The sequence below is a fragment of the Alnus glutinosa genome, chromosome 14 (genome assembly GCF_958979055.1).
Source record: "Alnus glutinosa chromosome 14, dhAlnGlut1.1, whole genome shotgun sequence".
NCBI lineage: Eukaryota > Viridiplantae > Streptophyta > Magnoliopsida > Fagales > Betulaceae > Alnus > Alnus glutinosa.
Genome location: NC_084899.1, coordinates 541,996 through 565,262, shown reverse-complemented (window position 1 = coordinate 565,262; position 23,267 = coordinate 541,996). Strand labels below are relative to the sequence as shown.

Here is a 23,267-nt window from a genome sequence, read left to right as displayed (position 1 = left end):
TATTCTTTTGTTCAAATTGCTTCTTTTTTTTTATTTTTTCTTTTTCATTTTCTAAATTTTACATTGAATTCAAGGAAACCATGGAGAGAGAGAGTTTACATTAATTGTTGTTTTGAGTACGAGATATGACGATTTTTTAATTTATATTGTTCATTGATTTTTTTTTCCCTGTATAATGCACATTGTTAACATGTTTAATTGTTAACATGTTTAATTGATAGACAATATTGATTTTCAAGATTTCATATGAACTGGAGAAGTACATGGAAAATAAAACTCTAATTTATTCTATTAGTATTTTTTATTTTTCATTTTTTGTCTATATTTTCTATGGTTCTCTTATTTCATTTCCTCTATTCTTCTTCTTCTTTTTTTCTTCTTTTTTTTTTTTTATTTATTTATTTAATTAATATATTAATTTTCATTCAAATTACTTATTTTATCTTTTGTAAATTTTACACTAAATTCAAGAAAATGATGGTGAGAGAGAGTTTCCTATAGTTGTTTTTTGTACGGGGTATGATTATTTTTTAGCGTATTATGTTTATTGAGTAGTTTTTTTATTACTTTGTGTAATACAAAAAAGATAACACTATTATATGGACAGAAATTTCCTACAAACCGGTTTGTAGGAAATTTCTTACAATCCACATATAAGATTGACATGTGTCATTTGGCATGTGAGAAACATATGTTATTTAAATAGCATGTACTTGTTTTTTTATTAATGCTATTAAAATTTTTTTCCTATAAACCAGTTTATAAGAAATTTTTGTCTCTATTATATTATATTAGTGTTTTTCAGTTTTCATTTTTTATCTATATTTTCTATGCTTCTCTTCTTCCATTTATTATTATTATTATTATTATGAAACTAAATTATAAGGAAGAATCCCGCGCATAGCACGGGTTATGAGCTAGTTTGGTATTATAGCCAAATTCTACGTTACGGGTTTCAAGTCGCATATAGGGCAACATATGGGATAAAGTAAGACGACGTATATGTCAGAATCAGAAGAGTGTTGGTGGTAGCAATTTTTTTTTTGGTAATTCCACTCACCCATCCTTATTCAATAACTTAACACTATGCGTATACATAATACAAAGACATTTTAGTTCAACCTATAAGTTGCCCCATCCGTGACTTGAACCTGCGACGTAGTGCCAAAACTGGCTTGCAAAAGAAAGGTGTCAAAGAGCTTATATATGCATGATTAAGATTATACTTAAGTTTTGTAAGACAAAGTGTGTTTGAAAGTGCGATTTATTAGGCCAAATAGTGCAATTTTAAACCAAATCACATTAAATGTATCGTTTGAGAGTGTATTTTTTTTTTTTTTTTTTTAAAAAAGAAATTGCAATTTGAAAATGTAGAAGAAACTGCGTTTTTAAATCACGGATGGATGTGTTTTTTTAAACGCACTAATTAAAAGCTAAACTGCGATTTAAAGGTCAAACCGTGATTTTACCAAACATTTGACTGTGTTTTCAAAAATTACGTTTCAAATTGCTATTTTTCAATTGCACTTTTTCAAACTGTAAACTCAAACAGACCTGCAATAATATTCTCAAGCATGACTGCATGAGCTTTACTGCTTCATCTTAAAATTTTAAATTCGTTTGCTGTGACTCGACTAGGATGCCTAGCATTGAATTTCCTGTAGACAATTCTGCTTCACCCGAGCTTTATCAGTTGGATTACGAACTTCGTAGGAATTTTACGTCCCTAGACAGAAAGAAATACCAACGTAAATTTAACTTCAAGAATGTTCAAATTTTCACCTGACTTGACAAAAGCGTGCCCTTAAAAGTCACAAAAGGATGATGGCAACTACAAGTATCTAAGCAGAGTTCACTACCAATTCTTACAGCAATCTAAGTATAGAACAGAGGACTTGGATGAGTTTATTCTGACCAAAAAAATTCCAGTCTGCACATGATGATATGGATTCTCCTATATATGTTCTAGTCTTTCTCAGAGGCCAACGTGAGTTAACTTCCTCTAAGATTTGCTTCAACACGTTGCTCTACTTTCAACTCTGACTCTTCTTCTTGGTCATCTGAACCCACTGATATTTGGTGGAAGGTCTCCTGGATTTTTGTCACACCCTTTTCCACAGGCCCCATAGCTTGATTAAAGGTCAATACAACATCTTTGACGACCTGCTCACAAAGTGTCAGTGTAAATATTGTAATCTAAAAATCTATAATGTCGAATATGATTTACAAAATGCTCTCACAAGCCGGGACAGAACTCACATGTTGACCACCTTCAAGAACAATTTCCTGAACACTCTCCCTGACACTTGTTCCAGAAGCCTCGGCCTTAGTTTCAGTCCTTTCAAGCACGGCTAGCTTCTCATCGTGACCTTGCTCTAACTTCAGCTCTTTTTTGGTTGTTTCAGTAGTGACCTTCCCATACTTGGAGACAGGGAGGAAACAGTATGGTTCCGCTGAGAAAACATACACATGAGCAATAGCTGCAATGGCCATCTGCCAAGAGAGAGAGAGAGAGAGAGAGTTGTATGATCATGGTATAAAAGTGAAGAAGCTAATATGATGCTCTGTACATTTCATGATTTGATCATACTGTATACTGTGCAAGACCTACATGTTATCAACTGAAAAGAAAAACCATTCTGGCTAAGAAAAGGATGTAAAGAACAAAGGTACCTAAGAATAAAATGGAGTTTTCTAAACCACAGCAACAGAATCAACTTACTTCTATACAAATCAAGACATCCTGCAGTCCAGTTTGTACTTTTCCCTCCTTTGGCAGAATTCCAAATGCACACAACAGTGCAATACCCACACCTTGCCACCAAGTAGCAAACACAATGGCCTTGAAGCTGATGAACTTTGCAAGGGGCTTTATTGATTGAAGTCTTTCATGAGTTACATTATACAACTTCACAAGGCAATACAATGCCCACATCTGGCTGAAGTTCAATACCACTGCTATATATGGATAGCTGCAGGATATGACGGTGTAGCAATAATTAGCAAGGAGAAGGATAAGGCTGGTGAACACTCTCTTCTGCCTTGCTATATAGTACTATTTCCATGTATGGATATCAGTAAGACGATGGGAGTGTATCAACATTTAAAGCGAACAATAGAAAAGGCAGAAGAATGTACTCTGCCCTGTTATAAGATTGCTTCAATCCAAAATATAACTGATTAAACAGAAGAAAATCATCTACAATTGTTGGTGCTTGCCCATTGTTGCTATGAAGGGGAATCGTAGAATGAACAAATACAATACTAAACATGTAAAACACCAATACGGATACAGACTAATAATAGTTGTTTTATCCAGCAAAATGAAGAAGAAAAAATATTTCAGTACGCCTTAATATGTGAAACTACTAACGAGCAAATGACAGAATGTTGAGAAAAATTGGCAAACTCCAAACAGGATAACACAAGCACACAGAAAGCATGCATGAAGTGTACTCGACAATGGCCAAAAATAAAAAATGAATATCACAGTATATAATTTAATGACGTGTTAGTAACAAAACAAGCACAACGTTAGACATGCATAAGAGATACATACCCATAGTACCACTTGAATTCCCCGTCACCATAAACACCAAAGAGTTCCAACAAGAAAGCTAAGAAAGCACAAACTGTCTTCAGAATCATCTGTCTATCCAAAAATATTAGAGTCAAGCAAGTAAATTCAATCATACATAAAAAATAATTTAGGATCACCTGTCTATCCAGAAATATTAGAGCCAAGCAAGTAAATTCAATCATACATAAAAATAATTTAGGGACTTACATATTGTACAAGGCCGAATTTTCCTATCACAAGCAAATCTTTCCCAAGAGTACAAGGTCGAAAGAAGAAGTTTCTGAACGATCTTTGATCCACTGAACGATTCTCATCTGCCCCTTCTAACAATGGTTTGCCAAGCTGTTCCCTTGACTTATTTTCTAGTAGTTCTATGACCCTTCTTTCGCCACCTACCATAGTTTTTATTTCAAGAAAAACCTTCATGACAACAACTTAGCAACATATAACCTCATAAAGTGTGATCTTAGACACTTAAAACCATAGAAAGCTAAAGATGATAATGTTACAACAAAATAAGAAACAGTTTCTTCTGGAGTCATCATTTTCCTGCTTATTAACTTCCAAGGAAGCAATGTTTTTCTTTAGGCTCTCTTTAAGCACATATGTCAATACTATTTGTTCATTCACACTTGGGCAAGGAAAAGAAACATAATTCATGTAAAACTAGCACATAGAGGTAAAGATACATCCCGTTGAACTTATAGAAGTTCAAAAGATAAATGGAATGGTTGATCTTAACGTCCCAGGAATTTTCCAACAGTTTGTGGGATATCCTAAACCATTGATCAAGTCCTCAAAGGAACGTGGGCATGCTTAAGGATACCAAGCTTATAAAGAAGAAGAAGATGGTGAAAATGACACAGTTGCGTAGAAATTGCATAGAAGCCAGAATTTGATAGTGTTACTAAAAACTTGTAGCTTACCCAGGCAAGCAACCAAATAGCTCCCAAAAGAATACAAGGCAAATGCTTCATAGCAGTTTCTTAAAATGTCACATGCAAGAGACAACCTTGGAACCCACAAGGATATAACCTGGTAGGAAGAGAACATGCGAAACCATTAAATTACCACCATGGTTAAATGATCAAAATCACATGTACAAATTAAGGAATCTTGTCAATTATATTTTGTTTTGTTTCATTCTTTCTTCTTTTTTCAGTCTTTCCTCACAGGGGAAGGGGAAGAGGGGGCGTAGGGGGAGGGGGCTGGAGGGATACTGTGGATGAAGGGTGATCGCATTTGTTGTTAGATTTGCTTGGTTAAAACCAAGCTAGGCAGAATGGTGAAGTGAAATTGCATATGGTATGTCCATATTGTAATATAACAGGATTAAAATTGCTTCTCAGAGAGATAGAACCTCACTGACTCAGTGGCATAGACGGGAACCATGAAAATGACAGCAACGATCCATTTTTGTTCCTGGATATAAATCAAATAAGACTGAGTGAGGCTCTTATCTAATCTATAACTCTCATTTTCATAACTACTCAATTTACAGAATCATGAACATAAGCGCTAAAATATGTTTTTGGCCAAAAAGAAAATGAGACTCAAATCTTATAAAATCTCAACTTAGTAAGCAAGATTCAAGTAAAAAAGGCAAAATATCCATCTCAAAATTTACTATTGCAGGGTGCAGCCTTTGGAGTTTCCTACGTTGAACAGCATATTTAGATCATATTTGGGCCAATTACAAGCTTCGTGAAGAAGTGAAAAAAGAAAAAATTGTGATCCAAAACCACTGTCATAAAAAATTTATGGATATATGTGGAAGCTGTTTGAGTCCGATCAGCGCCAACAGATCCAATCAATACCTATCTTTAGCAGGCCTGGAAGTTGCAAAGGTACCATTAACATATGCGTCAAGGCGTAACACGTTATGCTCCTGTGCAGAGCTTTTTAGTTTTAAGTAATTGAGTTCACCCATATATTGACATTTGCTTAGTCAAAATCCGGTTAGCCAAACACCGTAAATTTCAGTCTCACACATCTAATAAGAAAAGAGAAGAAACACAAGTTGATACAAAAGCACTGCATTCAATAAAATGGTTAGGATGCTTATAGTGAAAAGAACTAACTGCAGGATTGGTGTATGATCTGAGATGTTGGAGATTGAGGTAGATGGAGAGGATCACTGCTATAGCTGCAAAGCATCCTGCAGTAATGAGGACTGGTTGATGAAGCTCTCTGTATATGTCTGTATAGGCTGAGATAGAATTTGATGCCATTACTCAAGCATCTTCCATTCACAAAACTCTACAACTTGAAGGGAGGAGATGCTCTATGCTGCGACTACATGTGTGATTAGTACTCAACCTGAGATATATTAACATCAAACACTAGATGATAAATTGTCTAGTAAGAATTAAGAAAGAATAGACCCGCATCAACTTTGGATGGTCATTGAAATGTGGGGAAAAAGGTACAAAAATGCATCCAGTATTCCATTATCGATCATTCACCCGTTGTTCATTAATAGGCAATGCTTCCAAGTATTATAGAACCATGTCAATCATAGGAACACATCCTTCTACAGTAATTTGTGATTCCCGTCAGCACCATATCGTTCTGTTTGTTTCCAAATTGTTCCTGGATATCTAACTGGGCTAGTTCAGCATTCTCAAATATATCCGCTTTAAATCTTATATTTTGACACAAAAAGGAAAATATACGCTTCTGTTTTATCAAAATTCCAAGTAATTGTAAACTGAAAGTTACCCATGAGAGCAAATTTAATACTGATAATATATCATTTAGATTCATGAGTCATAGCGCTCGAAATACTCAATTTATATTTTAAAAGGAAAAGGCCAAATGAAGAACTAATCGTAAAACAAAAATAAAATATTGAAGTCAATGAAACGTGAACTTTGCTGACCTCCCAAATGGGCTTTCTTCCATTGACAATGTTGTTGCAGAAGAATGTGCCTTCAAAATACCGACTATGCGTTACACAGAAGACAACGGCCATATCCATATCTATCACGCAGCGTAGTAAACTCTGCGTCCGAGGTTGACACGTTCCACTGTTCTGACTTTCGCAGTTAAAACTACGACACGTGGAGCTTAATTCTGAATTACACGCGGACCCTAATGTTTATGTCATTTAAGCATAATTAATGGATTTGGACAAAGTTTTTTTTTTTTTTTTTTAAAAAAAAAAAATAAATTTATTAAATTCACATATGTGTTGGATCGAACGTAATAGTGTTACTTTGCTCACGTGGACAAATCTTAAAATATGCAGTAGTTATCTTTTTTGCATTGCGTTGCCTTACTGAATATATACGTACCACTTAGTTTTCATATGATCGAAATGGTTAAAGGCCTGATTCGACAATATGTATTTAGATCGAATACGTTAAAAATGCAAATGAAAATCACCTGTTTTAAATAGAAATGTCCATTTATATATAAATAAATAAAATGACACGTGTAAATTACCCACTCTATTTCCTCCGAGCCAAGGGAAGTATTGAATTTGATGTTGAATGATTATGTAAAGCAAGAACAAGCTGTGAATATGAAACTTGAACAAGAGGTTTGAGAGAAAAAATGATTCTCTGATTTAGTATTGAATAGCGTAAAAATAACTGTACATGATTTGTAGTATATATATACTGAGTTACATGACTTGCTTTGCAAGTTATAATCTAACAGAGTCTAACTAACTAACAAAACAAAAATCATGTGTCTTTACAGAATTAATCACATGTGTAAAAATGTAATCTAATACTCCCCCTCAAGATGGACAGTGGAGATCAACAATGTTCATCTTGGATAAAAGAGAGTGAAAAGATGCAGAACTAAGGGACTTAGTAAAAAGATCAGCAAGCTGATTTTCAGAGGAAACATGGAGAGTTCGAATCAGTCCCATTTGAATCTTTTCACGCACAATGTGACAGTCTATCTCGATGTGCTTCGTTCATTCGTAATAGACAGGATTGGCGGCTATATGAAGAGCAGCCTTGCTGTCACAAAAGAGAAGAGCAGCAGAAGAATGTGTAACTTGAAGATCTTCAAGAAGTCTGGACAACCATGTGATTTCACAAGAAACAGCAGCCATTGATCGATATTCAGCCTCAGCTAAAGATCGAGATACCATGTGTTGTTTCTTAGACTTCCAAGAGATTAAGGAAGAGCCTAAGAAGACACAAAATCCAGTGACCGACCTTCTAGTGTCTGGATAACCAGCCCAGTCGGAGTCACAAAAAGCTTTAAGATGACATGTAGAGGAAGAAGGAAAGAAGAGACCTTGGCCAGGGGCAGATTTAACATATCTGAGAACCCGAAGAGCTGCTGCCATATGAGGTTGTCTAGGAGACTGCATAAACTGGCTGAGAGTGTGAACAGAGTATGTCAAATCTGGCCAAGTGGTTGTAAGGTACAAAAGTCGACCAATTAACCGTCTATATGCAGTAGGATCTTCAAGCAGAGTACCATCAGTAGCAGAAAAATGGATATTTGGTTCCATGGGAAACTTGGCTGGCTTAGCTGCTAATTGACCAGCATCATTAAGAATATCAAGGGCAAACTTGCGCTGACAAAGAGCAATACCACTGCTACTGCGTGCAATCTCAAGACCAAGAAAGAATTTAAGAGAACCTAAATCCTTGAGCTTAAAATGAGTGTCAAGAAACACAATAAATTGATCAATGAGCTTGGAATCATTGCTGGCTAAGACAATATCATCAATGTAGACCAATAAAGCAATGAAAGAAGAGCCAAGTTTCTTAGTAAATAAAGAATAATCGGCCTTGGATTGAGAGAAACCATGTTGAAGCAAAGTGGTAGAAAACTTGGAAAACCACTGCCGTGAGGCTTGTTTTAAGCCATAAAGGGATTTATTGAGCTTACATACCTGAGTCTCCCCCTTGCTAGCAAAACCAAGAGCTAATTGCATAAAAACTTCTTCATCCAAGTCCCCATGCAAGAATGCATTATTCACATCAAGTTGGTGAAGCTTCCAGTTATGAATTGCAGCCAAAGCAAGTAGACACCGAATAGTAGTCATCTTGACAACTGGTGAAAAGGTCTCAAAATAATCCAAGCCTTCACATTGTGTGAAGCCTTTGGCGACCAAATGGGCTTTATACCGTTCAATAGAACCATCAGCGCGATGCTTGACTTTATAAACCCATTTGCAACCAATGGGGGTCTTTCCAGGAGGTAGAGATGTAAGAGTCCATGTATTATTAGACTCTAAAGCATTGATTTCAGATTTCATTGCTTCACGCCAACAAGAGTGTTTAACAGCTTGATGAAAAAATTGTGGCTCAATGGCAGTAGAGATAGAAAGGGCAAACTGTTTATGAGAAGGTGATAAATGATCATAAGACAAAACCGAGGAAAGAGTATGAGGTATACCTGAGGAAAACTGGTCTGCAACATTTGAAGAAGACTACAGTGGAGAAGAAAAAGATGAATCCACCATCTGACAGTGATATTGATGTAAGTAGCTCGGTTTATGTCTAACTCTTGAGAATTGACGAATAGGAACAGAAACATCACATTGAGGAACAAAGATGGAGGAAACATCATCTGTTATAGGATTAACATCTAAAATAGGACTAACTTCAGAATGAGGAGAAACCGAAGGAGAACAAATGGTAGTATGAGGTGCAGAAACTGAATCAGGATTATGAGCTACTGTAGGAACAATAGAATGTGTAATATTATGAGAAACAGAAGATGAAGGAAAATCCAAAAAATCACAACTATATTCTGGAACAGAATAAGGTAAAACAGGAAGATGAATATTATCATGAGCAGTAGGATGATTGAATGTTCTATATGGAAAGATATCTTCATGAAAAACAACATCTCGGGATACAAGTAATGATTTTGTATGAAGATCAAATACTTTGTAACCTTTGATGCCGTATGGATAACCAATGAAGATACAAGTTTTTGCTCGAGGAGCAAATTTGGTACGATGATGAGAAAGGGTAGAAACAAAACAAAGACAACCAAAAACCCGAAAATGAGAAAAAGAAGGAGGAATATGAAATAATTTTTCAAACGGAGATTTATTTAACAAAAGAGGTGTGGGGATTCTGTTAATGATATAGGCAGTGGAAAGAACACATTCACCTCAAAAGGGCAAAGGTAAATGAGCTTGAAATCTCAAAGATCTTGCAATATTCAAAATATGTTGGTGTTTCCTTTCAACGACAGAGTTTTATTGAGGAGTTTCAACACAACTCAACTGATGAATTACACCTTTAGATTGAAAAAATTCTGTCATTTGAAATTCAACTCCATTATCACTACGGATGCACTTAATTTTGCAATTAAATTGAGTTTCTACTAGCTGAAAGAAGGAACATATCAAGGAACGTGTTTGACCTTTATTATTCATCAAATGTATCCATGTAAAACGAGTACAATCGTCTACAATGGTAAGAAAATATCTAGCACCTTTAAGAGATGCAGTAGAATAAGGTCCCCAAATGTCAACATGAACTAGATCAAAAGAACTAACTGAAACAGAATGACTTATAGGAAATGCTAACCGATGTTGCTTTGCCAAAGGGCAAATGTTACAACACTTATTTGACTCAAAAAAAATCTGGGGATGTTGCATACTAAGGAGCTTCATTCGAGCATCTGAGAGATGTCCCAAACAAGAATGCCAAGTGCTGGAAGAAACAGAGTTGACAGAAAAACTTTGGATTGGAGTTGATAAGAATGAGTCACACTGTAGATGAAACAGACCACCAGATTTCTTACCCACTCCAATCGTCTTCCATGTCTGCAGATGCTGAATATAACAGGTATTAGTAAGAAACAATACACAACAAGATATGTTTTTGGTGAGTTTACTGACCGAAACTAGATTGAAAAAAAAAAAAGAGGGTACACAAAGGACATTAGTCAATGTAAGAGTTGAGGAAATTTTCACGGTTCCTATATGAGTGATTGAAGCAAATTTTCCATTTGGTAATCTAACCAATTTAGAAACAGAAGCTGTTATGGTAGTAAAAAGAGAAATTGAACATATCATATGATCAGTGGCTCCTGTATCTAGAATCCAGGGATGATTGTTCAATTGAGAAGCCTTTTGAAATGTGGAGACATATGAGAAAACAGAATGAAGAAAACTTGAGGTAGAAATAGGCGTAAAAATGGAATTACCTGACATATTAGCAATGAGCTTCTGAGAATGACCTACTTGATTGGCCGAAGGTATGACATCAGAATTTGATGTGATGAGTGCCATGAGTTTCTGACATTGGTCTTGGGTGAATGGCAGTGAAGGTGCATCTTGATTCCCAGATGATCGATCAAAGAATTCTGAAACTTGGTTTGCAGAATGTTCTCCAGCAACCTTTCCTTTAGTGAATTTGAAACCGGGGGGAAAGCCATGCAATCGATAGCACTTTTCCATGGTATGACCAGAAATCCCACAATGACTGCATGTGGGACGATCCTTACGAAAAAGAGTGTTCTTCACAAAATGAGGCTGTGCAACAGCAACTCGTGATGGTGTAGGTGCAGTAGATGCAACCGATTTAGTGAACAAAGCAGAGGAATTTTGATTAATTGAACCAATCAAATTAGAAACCTCTTTCTGCCTCTCTTCCTGAATAACTAGTGAAAACACTTTATTAATTGGAGGAAGAGAGTTAAGCATCAAGATTTGACCTTTAGCATGAGCATAGGATTCATTCAATCCCATCAAAAATTGCATCACATATTCTTGCTACTGATATTCATTGTGGACCTTCATGGTACCACATGTACACGGTGGTAAAGGTCTATAGTTGAGCAATTCATCCCACAATCCCTTGAGGATAGTGAAATAATTGCTCACAGATAGGTTTTCCTGCCTCAAATCAGAAATTGACTTTTGTATCTGAAAAATCCTAGGACCATTCTGTTGTGAGAATCGATCCTTAAGATCGTTCCACATTGCCTCAGCGGTATCAACACATATGATACTAACACCAATTTCTTTGGAAACAGAGTTTATAATCCAAGAAAGTACCATATTGTTGCATCGCGTCCATGGTAGAAAATCTGGACTAGAAGCATCAGGTTTCGGCAGACCTCCATTGATGAAGAGGACTTTATTCTTTGCGGTCAACGCCATGAGCATGGATCGACTCCATGTATAGTAATTCTCTCCAGTCAGCAATTGAGAAACTAGGTTTGATCCTGGATTATCTCCATTGTGAAGATACAATGGATTCGAGCAATCCATCATAGAGGATGAAGATGAAGCTAAAGAAAGATCCATTGAGAAAAATGATGAAAACAGGAAAGAACAATTTTGAGAAGAACAGAATCAGAGAAAAAAAAAAAAATCAAAGAACGATGTATGATCGCTCTGATACCATATTGAATTTGATGTTGAATGATTATGTAAAGCAAGAACAAGCTGTGAATATGAAACTTGAACAAGAGGTTTGAGAGAAAAAATGATTCTCTGATTTAGTATTGAATAGCGTAAAAATAACTGTACATGATTTGCAGTATATATATACTGAGTTACATGACTTGCTTTGCAAGTTATAATTTAACAGAGTCTAACTAACTAACAAAACAAAAATCACGTGTCTTTACAGAATTAATCACATGTGTAAAAATGTAATCTAATAGGAAGAGTTTCAAGACTTAAGGTGCTCATAAGTACTCTTCGTAATGACTTTCTAGTCTATTTAGAGAGCATCAGGTCGAAATTAAAGTCATCGTGATCGAACAAGATGAAATCAAGAGCATTGGAGCCAAAAATATGAAAATGATGAAGGGAGTCGGCATTGATTTTAAGAAATGAGAAAGAGTGGATGATATTCTTGATCCAATCAATATTAATGGTCAAACCCTCAACTTTGAAATTTCAAAGTGTCCAAAATCCAGGAAGAGAGCCTCCAAATTAAGGACCCTAGAAAAATGGCAGAGGATCGAGAAAAAGGGTTTTGACAGCGTGGATCGACCATACCATGCATGTTCGTCGTTCCGAAACAGCAGTTTCATATTCTAATGAATCTAATGATATATTTCTTCTCCTTCAACAAGTTTTGGGAGTGACTACTCTATCGCTTGGTTTTAAAAAAAAAAAGAAAAAAAGAAAAAAAAAAGGGAAAGATTTGGTAATGTCTATCTATAAATGGACATTTTCTTAATTTGGTGACTGCGACCAATTCACGAAGAAATTTGGTGACCGATGAACAACTCACGATTGAGTGAGGAAGTAGTGCATTACGACGTATATCCCTTTTATATTACGTTTAAAAAGTCCGACTGCGATAGAAATGCTATCTGTTTGAGTGTTCGATTTTTTAAATCAGAATTTAATTTTGATTTGGAGAGCGAATTTTGAAGTTTGACTTTGTGAAATAAAATTAAACAAAAAAATTGAATAAAATATGATTTGTTTAGAAAAAATTGAATAAAATATGATTTATTTTTTAAAAAATTAAACAAAATATGATTTGTTTTCTGAAAGCTGGATTCACCATGCATGTTCAACTTTTTCACGTGTTATGAAACAATATATATATATATATATATATATATATATATATATGATCTGGCGATGTGCATGCCAAACTTTCCACTTTGGGAAGTCTTATTCGTCTAGGGTTTCCATTTAAAGCCCGGACACCACCTCAATCCAAGACAGATTATTGTCTCCCGGCCTGGAGAACAACCACATTCACATGGTTTACTTTGTTGAAATAAATTCCATTTGCCTTTCTTGGACTAGTCGACCCTCGATCTAATTAATTCCCACTACGTACCTTTAGACTTGCATATACATCGCGCGAGGTTTCTAGATAGGGAACTCCTAGGCATGCATGACAGTCAGATTATATATGATAAGTTAATTCATGACGCTTCACAATAATGACCACAGACTTTTTCAAAGGTGTAGTTTAATCGGCTGGAGATCACGCCTCATGAAGCGGAGATCATTAGTTCGAATCCTTCCTCCCCTTCTTGTATGGACATGTCAAAAAATAAATAAAAATAAAAAATAATGACCACAGACATTAATTATATGATTCTTTGATATAATACCATTAATTATTATATAGCAGGTTTAAAATTATTAATCATATATTAATTTAATAAATTATTTATCTTCTCAAGAAGTTTGTTCGGATTAATTATCTTTAAGATATCTTGCATATCATGTCTTATAGGTTTATGTCATATGTTAATATATATCGATCCTCGAGATCTACGTACTATTAATCATCTAACTATAAAAACTAGCTATAAGATAAATTATATATATACACATGCACTCGGAGTCTATGACAATATATCATCAAAATATATTGATTGATTTTAACTGTGATATTATTTTAATTGTATGACAGTTATATAACGGTCTATTAATTAAATATATAACATTATTTTTTTTATAAAAAAAAAAAAAAAAAAAAAAAAGGGAAATTTTTTAATTTGTACATTCTGATCATGTTTGTTTAATTTTGGAATTTCAGAAACCAAAACCCCAACAAAATTATATAGGCCATCAATAAGTACTGCATGGACAACTTGAGGTGTGGGTAATGCCATTGTTCCCTAATCCACTGGCCGGTTCGAGTCCGGTGATTTAAGCTCTCCTTTCAGTGAGGGCGGTACGTGTGACACTGTTTAGCAACTTGAGAGAGGCAGCCAGTTCGATTATGGACATAGATGTAAGCGATGGTTGTTTCCAAGGAAATTTTTATTAGTACCGTTAAATATATATATATATATATATTTCGAATGTAGGACAGGACATAGGTGAGAGAGATCGAGCAAATAAAATGTCAGACTTACGTAAGTAGAGGTATTTGAGACACGTGTGTCATCATGGTGTCGTCATTTGACACGTAGCGTACAGCCCTAGCTGGGCTCCACCGGGTTGCCGAAACCCGGCTACCTGTGTGTTGAAGAATTGAAATTGGAAGAGCATGGACCCGGCCATGTGGTGGACAACTTCACGTGCTGTGTGTGTAATAGGGAAACCCCATGCATGAAGAGAGAGTGCCGGGCAAGCCACCGCAGATTTAAGGATTTTTTGCAACATTATTTTCACTTAAGTTGAAAGGGAAGGTAATTTGTAGACGTAAAGTTTCAACTTAAGACCTTTGTTTTGATATCATGTTAAATTATAACTTATGTTACAAGTTTATAATGATAAAAATATATATATATATATATATATCATATGTTTTTGTCTTCGGAACTTGCTGTAGCTTCCAGCATGTTTAATTCTTTATGATTCTTCTGGATATATAATTGCATGCATGCATGGTAAATCTATTCAAAAGATCCTATAGATCTCAAAAGCACTTGATGATATTGGCCTAGCTTTTCTAGCTTGTCACCCTTGAAGTTAAAACAGATCTAATGATTTTGTTTATTTTCATTTAATTCATACCTAGGGATCAATCGAGTTGTATGCTCAACCGCTGAAGTTAGGTCTTTATAAAGAATACTATTTTATTTGAACATATATATATATATATAGTGTAATCAATAAAGAAATAAAATGTTTAATTTGATCACTTAGTATCTAAACATACCACAATACTTTTGAATTTGACGTCAACGACGATCCACTCTATCGATGCTGACAACCTGACGCGATGATAGCATGCATTTTCTCTTTTAACGGCTTCACTCACCTATAAGTATTTAATTATGACTTAGCATTATGTTCATACATAATATCAAGGCAATTTACTCCAGCTTAATTATAGGTCACTCTCTTCGTAACTCGAATTCGTAAAATATGTTATATCTGCTCTGATACCAAATGATACAAGCAACAGATAAAACTCACTCTTGAAAACAGACTTTTAAGAGATTACTACTCAAGATCTTATATATATACACATGGTTCAGATTGCACTTAATTAATGTGAGACACTCAAGATCGTAACAAAATTCACAAACATATAGATATCTAGATGCGCTAATCTTGATGCACACCTTGTAACTGGATGAGTTGTTTCCCACCTTGTGTTCAGAAGCATTCCCACTGTTTCACCTTTCATTTCCTCTATCAGATTAAGGATTGAAAATGATCATCCTTTGTAATTTTTCTCTTTTCCATTTTTCCAATATTTGAATAGGAAAAAAAAAATATATATATATTGCATGGAAATTAATTCCACTATATATTGTATCATAAATTAAAAATTGTGTCACGTGTACACCAAATCATCTCAAACTTGATTCGCCAACATCAGTTGTAACTTGTAAGGGACAGGCCCACGGGAACATGGACTGTAATTCCCCCACCTTGCCTCTACTTTTTCACCCCCAACACCTTTATTTTGTTCATTTTGCCTTATATTAAAGCCCCAATTAGAGTTTGCCAGATCAAGGAGGTGATTTTGTTACACTCCATGACCTAATATTAGATAATCGTTAAAGTACCAACTATTGGGTGGATCTAGATTTCCGGTACATCAATATTGTATATACATAATGTGTTATGAAAAAACTACTTTTAAGATAGAGTTGAAAAACTTACGCACCAAAAAGAAAGAAAAACAATATTACTGTTAAGTTACCCCATGGCAAATTAAGTTCTGTGTACCTTCCTTGAAATGCAAATTTTGAACAAGTGCAAAGCGCCTCTTATATGGATCGGGTAAGACTCAACTTTGAGTGGGCGTGGTTTCAATAAATTATTTACACCGGAATTCAAATCTTAGACCTAATGAGAATTTTACCAAGTTCAAGACCTCACCAATTAGGCCAAACCTTTGGGGTTAATTATATATAACCTATTACCTATTTTTTTAGGTTGAGTAATATTGCTTAATTAGAAACCACATTTGTTCGATTCTCACAATTATCCTAAAGTTCTGATGTGTCAATCTCAACAAACTTTTGAATTTTTTTTTTTTTAAAAAAAAATGATTGATACGTCAGCATTATGTGTAATAAAAATGTGATTTATAGCATTATTTTTTTTTTAATTTGAGGTGATTTGGGGTAAGTAATGTTGAATACCAAACCAATACCCCGTTATATACTAAAGTACATGATAAGATCTAGTAGTCATTGAATTTATTTATTTTTTAACAAGAACTATCGATTAAAGGGTTAATAATTAAATCTTGTAATAGAATATTTGTGAGGGAGAAGTACATTGGTGTGGTATATATATATATATATATAATTTATGTTTGGGTTATAGTACGTTAAATAAAAGTTTCTTTGCATGCCATGCCATGCCATGTATTACGCACTCATTAATTAGAGCTTGGTTCCCGTTCAATCATCTACGTACGTACCGGTCTGGGTTTTGCATGAACAACGCAAATGGAGGGTCGTGATCTGCTAGTCGAATATATTTCCCCAAGGTAAAATTATAAGGAACAGTACTGTTAATTACCGTAATGTTAGGTTCAAGATGATAGAGAGAAACGGCAAAATTCAGGTTTTGGAACTTGAACCAGGAACAGCTATGCAATTTGGCCATGGAATATTTTCTCACACCCAAGTCCCACCCTATTTATAGTCTTTCGCACCCCATCCCTAAAAGACAACCGTCTCTCGAGCTGTGCTTTGAGGAGCTCCCAATACAATTTTGCCAAAATGAAGGTAATAAGAAAGAATCTGGTGAATACCGGATATATATATATATATATATATATATATACTGAAATTAATATGCTCTATATATAGTGTGTGTGTGTGTGTATATCCCAAGGGATAAATTTTTATTTTTTATTTTTTTAGTTTCAGATTCTTAGTAATTGGATTCAAAATAAGTTAAATGGCAGAAGTGGGAGCAAGAAATCAAGCTTGATTTCAGCTACTGGTGAGTTTTTCTTTGATGTTTTTATTGTATATATATATATACTTTTTCCATTGGTTTATATATATACCATCAGTTGAAATATTCTCATTTCAGCAGCCTTCAATGGTTTTCATAAGACAGAAGTTTTCAAGTTCTAACAGCTTTGATTTCGTTCTCTTAATTAATAGAATATAAATATATATATATATACCCTTCAAAGTCATTAATATAAAGATGCTGAATCATATGTATATAGTGCATATTAAATTTATATTTTCCCTTTAGTTTAAGCTTTTAAAACTATTAATTTGTGATACATGCATTCGCAGTTGTCATCTATTTAAATTCAAACTCCATTAAATTTAATTATCGTCTTTCATTATCTTAACTTTTTAGAATAATAGGTGATTTAACATTTATTGTACAGGAATTGGATGAAAAGGTTAGAATTCTGACATTATTGATGTTGTGATATTCATGTAATTAAGCACATCTAACTGTTTTTCCAATAATTAATAGATCACAAGCTACAAGAGCCTTTATTCAGCGACAAGCATCATGGATTGCTAGCTATTGGGACACTAGGAAACAAAAATTTGAAAGATCATCCTCCAGAGAGGAGCATTAATCTTGAGGGGAATCCATCTTCCTCCCAAGATGATCATCTACAAGAATTTACATCTGAAGAATTGGGAAAGCTTCAGAACGAGTTGAACTTATTATTGCATTGCTCTGTAGAATCGGAAGCGAATAATCATCATCAACTGGATAAATCACTAGATAGAGAGTCAAACAGCAAAGATAGTAGTATCCAGCGAAGCACCAGCAACATCGTACTAAATAGTACTGGGAAAGATGATGTTTGTTTGGAAAATACTAAGGGTGGCATTGGCAAAAAATCATTGTCTTTTGTTCTTAAGAAGATGTTTGTGTGCAGAAGTGGATTACCACCTGCTCCCAGCTTAAGAGATCCACTCACAGAATCAAGAATGGAGAAGGTAAATATGTGTGTGTGTGTATATATATATGGCATGTTTATGTGCACCCATCCATTTATAGTACTTTTTTTGTGCCTTAATTTATCCGCTTTTGGCTGGCTAAAGATTTTGAGAGCAATACTTCACAAGAAGATATATCCCCAAAGTTCTAGCAGTGCAGCATTGAAATACCTGGAGAACAGGCATATGCCAAAGTCTTCTCATGACGAGGATGATGAACTGAATTTTAAGGCCGACAATGGAAGTAAATGGGTCAAGACAGACTCTGAATGTGAGTTCTTATATATTATTAATTAGCAGCTAAAACCATCTGTGTTGTATATATATATATATATATATATATATATATATATATATATATATATATATATATTAATTGCATGCTTTTGTGGACATGAATACATGCAAGAATCATTAATTAATCCCTCTTGGGGGCGCAAATTCATGAATATATGTTTGTGATCACATTCATTTTTTGATTGTAGATATTGTTCTAGAGTTTTAAATTTACTCGATCTAGCCACTTTGGTAAAGCAGTACTACTGATCATGAAGAATACTTGGTAAGAAAGCCCATGCTGAAACAAAAATCCTTTTTACTTGAAACATATATATATATATATATATATATATATATATATATATATGGTTTGCTGATCATGCTAAAGTTATCTGGAGATAATCTTCCATGTGCATGCGCAGTACTTAAGATGTTTCACCAATCCGAGCTAATTAATCACCAGAGGACCATGACATCAAGATGTGCCAGAAATAATATATACATCGCTCTGTTTTCTAATGAGAAAGGAATAAATATATCAGGAAAAAGAATGAAGCAATATTGCTGTTTTATGATGCAAGTTTTTACTATTATGATTTCATGTTATTCTTCCGCAATGGACTGGACATGTATACATTAGTGCTGGTCGATCTGTACTAAATTAATGTCTCAGAAAATACATAAGATCGAGAATGACTTCATATATTTTCATAATGCAGAGAATAGTTGAACTTCTTCACATTTTATTAGTATCTGCAGAATTATTAGCATATAACTTTGATGAGATCGATGGTTATTTGAAATGCCATAATCTTGTGGAAGTGAGCATTCAAAAGTCAAATGGATTAAGTTGGATGTCAAACAAAATGTTTCATCCATCGGAGGGACAAAGCATGAAGCACCCAAATATATCTGGGAAAAATTAATGGGGAAGGCAATGCCCCCAACTCCCTTGCTTCCGCATGTGATGTAAAACATCTTTTGAGCCAAAAATTTGATAGAAGTGTATTATATTTCCTTTGGAGACTTAACATATGTAAAGTTCTTAAAAATATTTAGCGACATTTCTAGCAAATGCTGCTAAAATGCGGGGGAAGGGGGAAACCCAACTTCCTTGCATTCGCACGATGTACCGCCATTGACTTAATACAACACCTCCCTGGAACTATAAAACGCTAGAAAATTTCTCTTGGCGTCTAGCTTTCGGGCAGTTTGATGTCAGGTAGAACAAAAATTGCTCTGACAGCATATGATAGCAGCAGAAACTATGAAATTTAACGTCAGGTAAAAGTAAGATTGTTCTGACAACATTTGATAACTAGTAGCAAAAACTATAAACTAAAGATAGAAAAGGGAATTCAGGAAGAGAGAAAACCTCTAATTGCCCCAAATAAGCAAACAGAGAAATAACGTTGAAAGACTTAAAATTTAATTGATACTTCAACACTTTATTCCAAAATAATGCAGCCAAGCCTTTATATAGACAAAGTTTGAGTACTTTTCAAGCGCGCATACTACTACTTGAAGAAAAATAATGAATTAAAAATACAAAACATACCCTTCAACTTAGAGACAAAGCAAAAGAGATTGCAGCAGTCACAGTCGTTCCTATGGATGAACTTTTGCCATCTTTGTAATGGTAACCACTAAACAAAATGATTGCCCCAAACCCTCCCTTAGCGATTGAACTAGAATTGAAATGAGATTTGGCTTAGGTATTATTCTATATATATATATATATAAAGAAAGAAGGAAGGAAACTACAACATTATTTTATATTTTTTTCAACGTTTTAGATCTAGTTTCACTCTTTTTTTTTCTTTTTTATTTTTTTTTAAAAAATTAAAATTAAATCTAAACCATTAAGAAAATTAGGAGCTTTTGAAATGGTAAACATGGAGGCCGGAGGGGCTCTTTATGGAAATGACTTTTCAGAATCGTAAGGCCTAATCAAGAGAGGCCTAGCCATTAATTAGTCGATTTAGCATGACCCTTCTTAATTGTCGGTTATCACGACAACCTATTTTAGTCATGTTACGTACCATTACCATCTGGTTAGCTATAATTTTAGGAAAATATTTGGGTTATTAATTACAGTTTTTACAAATAGATTCTGCTTGTTTCAATATAAAATATTTTTTTTTGAAAAACGTTTTTTATTTTTTATTTTTATGTTTGATACGACTAAAAATTTTAATCATCAAACTGATAACATTTTCGATTTTAAAAAAACCCTTTCTAATTTTTGTAAAATAGTTTTCTTTTTTTTAAAACCGTAAACCAAGTTTCGAGTTTGAGTTTTTTCTTCACAAATCGTCGGACCTCGCTTGAAGTTACTGGAATCTTCCGGCTGTTTTTTTATATTGCTTATTTTCCGTACGAGTCAAACGCCAAAAAATATTTTTCAACGTAAAACAGTTTATGTTGAAACAAATTGAGCCTAAATTTCTTATAAATCTCTATAGCAATTTTTATTTTTATATAAATATGTATCACATGAACTGTCACATGATAGTCCTTGTTTAGTTACTGATTTGATAAATATCACGTGTACGATCACATATCTCTCTCTCTCTCTCTCTCACACACACACACATAAATATATATAAAAGAAAAGTTTATGTACCTTTCTCAAACTATCATCAAATTGACAATATTTCATAAATTTCAAATTGCGTAAATGTCCTCTCAAACTAACAAAATTTGTCAATGTCCTCCATATTTGATTTCTATAGGTGGTCGGCCATTTATGAGTAGTTCAGCCACCTCCATTCGATCTTGTTCTAGTTTTTTTTTTTTTTTCAATATATATGTACTTATCTATTTATAATATTTTTTTTATTATGCACCACACATATCATAATTTGACTTGTGCTGATGTAATATTTAACGATTTTCGTAAATAATTTTTTTTTTTTTAAAAAAAGAAAGTTAAGTGCATGAACTTATTTATTATTTTGAGCTCTCATAACATTTTATACCAAAGTGAGCTTATTGCAAATCGGTGTAACATAATATATTGATTTCGAGCAAATCATAGGGAATACTCGATCTTTGCTTCATGGCTTACAGAACTTTGAGGTTGGGCACATTAGGAATTTAGGAGGCCAGAGGCTAACCATGAAGCCCACCTATAATGACCAAGTTTGTAGCATGTGCTATTATATATTGCTTAAAAGGCCCAAATGCATATATCTTGAGAAAGAGATACAAGACACCTACACTCTAAGTTAGAAGGATCTGACTTAAAAACAGTTGCCGGAGCAGAAACATCAAATTTTACAAGAATTACATTTGAGTTTTTCTTACATTAACGTTCACTCTCAAATAAAAGAGGGATGATCTAGCAACTAACCAACAGAAATTCCAATAAAATTTGAGCAATACACAGACAGACAGTACCGGAGGAAATAAGAGGAATACACAACAGAAAGCAGAAAAAATCCAAAAAAAGGCTGCCGGCAGTAGAGGAAGAAATGGATTTCGCCGGAGACTGCGACGCGTGGAGGGCACTCGCCGTCACCGAATCCACCCAGCCATAGATCAACTATCGTAGACCTCATCCAGCACCGTGCGCGGCCAAAGAAAGCGGGGCGTGGCCATCAAGCTCGCCAAAGAGCAAAAGGCTCTTTGGCACGTGCAGGTCACACGCTGGACACCAACAACCTCCTTTAAAGACACGATCATCGCCACAGCTCCAAGCTGGATCACTTAGATTTGAGCTTTCCTGCCATAAACAAAAAAAATAGACAAAGAAAAAACACAAATACAAACCTCCATAACCTATTAAGGCCAGGAGAACAAAAGCTCCACAACCTTAATGAGTATGAGAAATCTAACCAAGTATGCTTTGGTTCATTTTTCGAATCATGAGTGGATGGGGGAATGTCCTCATCCGATTCAACAAATTGTTCTGGCTGAGCAAGCCTTTACTCATTGAATGAAAATTTATCTTTCTTCAAAAGAAAAAAAAAGTTATAATATATTAATTTTACATTTTTCAAAAAAAAATATAAATGATTGTTATTATAAAAATAATGCTTTTTTACTATAAAAAAATGGTCAAAATGCATTTTCAAAAAAAGCTTCAAAATAAAACCTTTCTTTCTTTTCTTATTTTTTTTTAATCTAAAAAACTAGTTTTAACTTTAAAAGCTTTTATTTCCGGCGCAATTCAAAACATACTCTAAGAGCCTATTTGAAAATAAACTCATGTTCACTCTACACAATTTTTTATGTACTAAAAAAATACCTTTTAAGGGCCAACTGGTCAAACCCCACGAGAGGTGCTGTGCTTCCCTCCCCCTCCTTTCCCTTTTCTCCTTCTCCCCTCTCCTTTCCTCCCTCTGCTAACGCCTTTGTTGAGGCCTTTATTTTGCTAGAGCTTACTCTAGCCCTATCCACATCATTTGAGGTATTTTATTTGCTTTCATTTCCATCAACACAGTTTTCACCAACCATCCCCTTTCTATACCATGTCTACTGCGATTTTTGGCTAGATTATTGGGTTGAAATTTTTGGATCTAGATCTACGCTCCTCCGTCAACTTTTGCACGACATGCGCCTCTCCAGTGGATTCGCCGACGTCTTCCGCTTCCACCGGCACTTGCCACACGGCCCACACTCTTCCCCAACGTCCATGCAT

General features: G+C 34.5%; 2 protein-coding genes across 2 annotated transcripts; one reads left to right on the top strand and one right to left on the bottom strand.

The window, feature by feature from the left end:
• Window positions 1-1,806: 1,806 nt before the first annotated feature.
• Window positions 1,807-5,895, bottom strand: LOC133856464 (protein LAZ1 homolog 2). The gene is made up of 8 exons (XM_062291497.1): window positions 5,662-5,895; window positions 4,946-5,002; window positions 4,507-4,615; window positions 3,788-3,972; window positions 3,560-3,648; window positions 2,723-2,972; window positions 2,260-2,493; window positions 1,807-2,163 (listed from the first exon to the last, which is right to left on the bottom strand). Exons 1-8 carry the CDS (start codon window positions 5,809-5,811, stop codon window positions 1,993-1,995), a joined length of 1,245 nt encoding a protein of 414 aa, XP_062147481.1. The 5' UTR covers window positions 5,812-5,895; the 3' UTR covers window positions 1,807-1,992.
• A 6,007-nt stretch (window positions 5,896-11,902) lies between these two features.
• Window positions 11,903-18,848, top strand: LOC133857436 (protein NEGATIVE GRAVITROPIC RESPONSE OF ROOTS-like). The gene is made up of 5 exons (XM_062292703.1): window positions 11,903-11,992; window positions 17,285-17,366; window positions 17,865-18,343; window positions 18,449-18,614; window positions 18,829-18,848. Exons 1-5 carry the CDS (start codon window positions 11,903-11,905, stop codon window positions 18,846-18,848), a joined length of 837 nt encoding a protein of 278 aa, XP_062148687.1.
• The last annotated feature ends 4,419 nt before the right edge of the window (window positions 18,849-23,267 follow it).

What these genes read in the sequence shown, in the direction of transcription:
- LOC133856464 (XM_062291497.1), bottom strand. Translation starts at nt 5,811, where the DNA reads ATGGCATCAAATTCTATCTCAGCCTATACAGACATATACAGAGAGCTT. An exon ending in GAATTCAAGTGGTACTATGG is followed by an intron (nt 2,973 to 3,559) that starts GTATGTATCTCT and finishes CATATCCTGCAG; the next exon opens with CTATCCATATATAGCAGTGG. An exon ending in TTCTTGAAGGTGGTCAACAT is followed by an intron (nt 2,164 to 2,259) that starts GTGAGTTCTGTC and finishes CTTTGTGAGCAG; the next exon opens with GTCGTCAAAGATGTTGTATT.
- LOC133857436 (XM_062292703.1), top strand. Translation starts at nt 11,903, where the DNA reads ATGTATGATCGCTCTGATACCATATTGAATTTGATGTTGAATGATTAT. An exon ending in AAGCTTGATTTCAGCTACTG is followed by an intron (nt 17,367 to 17,864) that starts GTGAGTTTTTCT and finishes AATAATTAATAG; the next exon opens with ATCACAAGCTACAAGAGCCT. An exon ending in GGTCAAGACAGACTCTGAAT is followed by an intron (nt 18,615 to 18,828) that starts GTGAGTTCTTAT and finishes TTTTGATTGTAG; the next exon opens with ATATTGTTCTAGAGTTTTAA.